Below are 4,939 nucleotides of genomic sequence, written 5' to 3'. Positions count from 1 at the left end.
TATGATTAGAGATGAACGGTTGTTAAAAGTTTTACAGTCTGGAATTAACGGTAGAGATTGGAGTCAGTGAGAGGGAGTGGTTTATGAAAAGTTATTGGTTTCATTACTCGGTTTTATGTTTAAAGTTAAATTATCACCAAATATTAATAATACTCTATTTTTCTTTGATATTTTATATAAATAGACAGAGAAACTTCTTTTTACAATAAGTAATTAATCTTTAGCATTGAATTTAGTTGCATGCTGAGTATTCTATCTTTTGCAAGATGGAACCTCTATTCCGTAAGAAGATCAATGGGCAACTGGTGATTACTGACACGCTAGAAGCCAGGACTATAAAGGCAAAAGATGTACAGTGGATGCCAGCACGGAAAGCAGTCATTGTAAAAGACGAGGCAGTGGAGCTGTGCAAGCAGAGTGGGGGAGATTTTAAAAACCAGAAGCACGTAATGGGATGTTTCAAAATTGAATTTTGCCAGTTTAGGTAATCCACAGTTCCATTTATTTATATTACCTTATCTCTGTTCAGTAGTTTACTTTCGTAACTGATCAGATTCTTTTAAACCTGTTAGACAGTCATACAAAACAGACAAAAACTGACAATGCCTGACAAATATCTGGCAGGACTGATATCTTTGCACTGGTTACTTTAATCAAAGTACTGACAGTACTGGTGTGACGATGCTTTTGAAGAGAATTGACATAAAAGCATCTATTTAAGTTTATCTACGTCACCACAATTGTGTATGTGGGTACGAAAATTTTGGGTAGGAAAAAAATGGGTACGAAAATTTTGGGTACAAAAATTATGCCAAAAAATAATAAAGTTCGTAAAAAATTTGGTTACGAAAAAAAAATGGGTAGGAAACAAATTGGGTACGAAACAAAATTTGGTTACGAGCACAAATTTTGGTACGAAAAAAAATTGGGTACAAAAAAATGGGTACGAAAAATGTAGGGTACGAAAAAAAAATTGCGGGTACGGGGAAGTAGTACCCGTGGGGAACTTGATCCTTTCAGCGAAACTGGGAGGCGGGTTACATTCTCGATCCAATATAACAAGAAATATCTTTAAAAAAAGGTACTCAACGTTTATTTTCTGTACCACTTGTCTTAAAAATCTGTTACAGTAAAACGTTTGTGGGTTATAACATTACGTCTCAGCATATAAATTCAAAACTTGACATGCTCTTTAATTACACCATGCTCTTTAATTTCACATGTATATCATACCAAACTTTATATTTCGTTGTTTCCTTTCCTAAGTTAATGATGCTATGTGTACGGACGTCATTTCACAATCCCATGTGCATGAACATATACTTTTTCTCTTTTGATTATTGTTCTTTTTCTCTAATTCAATAAGCTAAGACATGTTTGTTCGTTGAGTGCGGCAATAATTTCATGATGATTCCCGATCGAAAGTGGGTATGAGCACATAGTCGTAAGAGCACTTGAATACGTGAGTTCGCCCATGAACACATGGTAAGGTTAACTAAATCTCCGCGATATGACCTAATATGTTTTTAAAACAGCAAACAATATCCAACAAACGAATGAATTGTCAAACATAGTATGTGAACTGATGTGGCTCTGTAATTTATGTTTGCAAAGTTTATTAAATATGCAAAATGAGAAAGCATGCAGAAGAGCGAGTATCACAGATATGATACGGCTATTATGCTGTTTATATACCATAGTCGCTAGAACGTTTACAACTGGCAGGTTCGAAATAATTCTTTTCTTTACACTCATGATCGCGTTGAAAGTTAATTATACACGTTTTGATTCGCAATTTATATACTGAATCACGACAAATGTCCAATACAATACAGAAAATGCATAGTTGTTTCATTGATCTATAAACATATAATGGATTGAATATAACTGATTTAAAATTAACGTTTTCAAAGTATTATTAAATCTTTTCCAAGAATACGCTGTCCTATTTATAGCTGTGCTTCCTATACCTTTATCTATGATAATCAGCGAGGTATGCCGATTAGGAAAATCGAGCTATCTCAATTGGACTGGCTCGGTCTTTTACATAGGTTGCCCGTGTGAAGAACTTTTTCATGATATGATAACTAAGACGATGCTTCGCAGCATCGTCAAAAAGAAGTGAATAGTCTTTTTTGTGTACACAATTTGTAAAGTGGAAAAATAAAATGTTAGCGAAAACATAACTTTGCAACTTTGCAGAGGTAAGACCTTCAAGTGGCTCCTGGAAAATTCACCTGGTTATGCTGGGTTTATTGTGGCTGACACCGAAAAAGAGGAGCCCTCACACAATGAGGTGTATGCGAACAAGATGGCTCTTAAGAAGTATATGGAAATGTTTGAAGAGGGCGTCCAAATGATCAATTCAAAAAGACAGTCAAAGCCAAAAGGTACATTTTTGTATAGCTACACACTATGCGACATATATTTTGCTTATGTAAAAACATGAAAAATAATTACTGGTAAACTCATCATTTTGGTGTGAAGACAAAATTGTTTTGTACCTTGCATATTTGTGTGTAAAGGTTCATGCTGGCTTACTTTGCAAGACCGTTTTGTTATAAACCAGGAGAACAATGTCACATAGTTTTATCCATTGAAAGAGTATCCATTTAAATGTTTGATGATAGTTGAATTTTAGCTAAAGTTGATACACCAGTTATTAATAATATTTTGTATTCCAACATGGTTCAATTTCATTTATAAAAAAGGTGTCCCCTACATCAGCGGCTTACAAGAAGATGACCGATGAGGAACTGCTGAAAGAGGCACAACAAATTGAAACTGAGAAAGGTATGTTTTTGAACATTTCATTTATTTGCTACTGAAATGAAATTTGAAATTACACATATAGCTGTAACAAACAAGATGAGCGCGAGAAATTGAACATGTGACATATTTATTTAAATAGCAAGATGAAAATCTCATATCTGAACACTTTTTGAACAAAAAATAAATTTACTTGTGTATTAATGTAGATTTTCTCATCAGTATATGTTAATCTATTTTTTTTTACTTCAAGCTTATGTTGCAGTAGCTAATATATTTAAAGTAACTGTTTCTCCCACATTATTCTTCATTAATATTAAAACACAGCAACCAAAAACACTTTTTATATAAAAAAAATTCTAATAAACGTGTACACAATTAAGCAACAAGTTCAAAATAAATGTTCGTTAACAGTTATATTAAAAGAATGGCTAAGGTAAGTATCTTTTGTTATGGTGAGTGCTTATATCGCAAAAGTGTAAGTATTTGGTGTGTGGCTTTTCTTAACTTTTTACATATTCACACTTTTGTTACATTGTACTATTCACTAATGTACTATATCTTTAGCGGTGAGTGGCGTACAATTTAGAGTACACCAACCCTTAATACTAATTATTTTCACCTGTCCTTTCTTTCTGCTTCAACATTGTTTTTTTCTCAAACCAAGTGCATTCCATGCTTTAAATGTTTTACTTCTTACATGTTATATGGATTCTTAACATCTTTTGCTTTGTATCTGCTGAGTTAGAATTTGTCTTTTATTACTAGTACATTTATTTAATAAATCGGTGTAGTGTACAAGGCTGTCACTTGACATCAAAAACTGGAAACATGTTAGAACAAACATAATTTTTAACAATTTTTTTACAAAAAGTTGTAAACTGAATATGACAAAACATTAGCATCCAATGGTATAGTATGTTTTAAGTGTGTGCACATCCATTAAAGAGAGTATAAAGTCAACTGAGTGCCTTCGTAAGCTTTAGTCAGGTTTTTTGTTTTGTTTGATGTGTAGATATTAAGTAGTCTATGTTGTTGTAACAGTAAATAATTTATTTCTTACATATTAAGATGATGTGATTTCACTTAACAATCATGTTTTAAGTTCTTTTTAAAGTAATGATAATAGGTTAATAAAATAATTATAAAACATTGTAACAACTAATGCTGCACTTGATTGTAATGTCTGTTAAGTCCTCTACTCTCTACTGGAAACACCAGACGTTATCAAAACCCAGTCCATTAAAAAATAGCAAAGCTGGTCAGGAGCTTCCATACAGAGCAGGACAAAACATCAAATGATCGTACAATTATACGGGAAAGAAAGATTTCCTCTTTGCCGAACACTTGGAAAGAACACTTGATCAGTACTGATGAGATTATTAATTCGTGAAATCGGCATTCATGTCACCGCATATGAGAGTGTACCTTCGTTGGAAAACCGGTTCACTAATCATTTCAAACAATAAATTTATTCAATTTAATCTTCAATTTTGTTATTGATAGGCGGCAAATATACTGCAAAAGGAAAGATTGGTTATGTTTTTGTCCGGTACATAGCTCAGCATATATATTTTAAGTTCAGTTCAGTAGATGGTTTTGCTGGAGAAAGACAACGTCTTTTAAAATAATATTGCGACTCACCGTTTGTCGCATCTAGAAAGTGGCGTCACTTCCGTTTCGCAGAGGGAATGTGCCGTGTAGTTGGCATATATTGTTTCAAAGAAGCGTTGTGATTTTTTCATCAGCTTGTGTTCAGTCATGATTTCAATATCTACCATGTGTTTAGCAAGAAGGTGCCCGAGACTACCTGCCGACGACATGATGCCGCGAACGTTCCATTTGAGAACATTGCACGAATGATTTGTCGATTGTATTTAAGTCATTGTATGGGTAACGGTAGGGCAGTTAAATGTGTGCATCATATGCACTATTCTGCATTTCAGTTTCCGTATGGAGCAAAGCGTCCCATTTATGTTGTGAGTACCAACGTCTACAATATATGTTTTTGGACCAGAAGTCTCTATTCTCTATACGATGCTGATCGTTCTGATTGAATGATATTTTAGCAGCTAGACCTATTTAAGGTCGGCATAGTTAGAGTTTTATGATATGCCACCAATATAGAAACGGCGTGTGCAGCTTGGGCGAACACGTTGGATATTGGTGT

General features: G+C 33.8%; 1 protein-coding gene across 1 annotated transcript; it reads left to right on the top strand.

Annotated features, from left to right (window-relative positions):
* The first annotated feature begins 266 nt into the window (after positions 1–266).
* LOC127849301 (uncharacterized) lies at positions 267–3,795 on the top strand. The gene is made up of 4 exons (XM_052382019.1): positions 267–484; positions 2,203–2,390; positions 2,728–2,793; positions 3,785–3,795. The coding sequence occupies exons 1-4, from the start codon at positions 267–269 to the stop codon at positions 3,793–3,795; spliced, it is 483 nt and encodes a 160-aa protein (XP_052237979.1).
* Positions 3,796–4,939: the final 1,144 nt, after the last annotated feature.

The sequence above is a fragment of the Dreissena polymorpha genome, chromosome 10 (assembly GCF_020536995.1).
Source record: "Dreissena polymorpha isolate Duluth1 chromosome 10, UMN_Dpol_1.0, whole genome shotgun sequence".
Classification (NCBI taxonomy): domain Eukaryota; kingdom Metazoa; phylum Mollusca; class Bivalvia; order Myida; family Dreissenidae; genus Dreissena; species Dreissena polymorpha.
The sequence above is the reverse complement of the archived record's forward strand: the minus strand, read 5'-3'. Positions and strand labels throughout refer to the sequence as shown.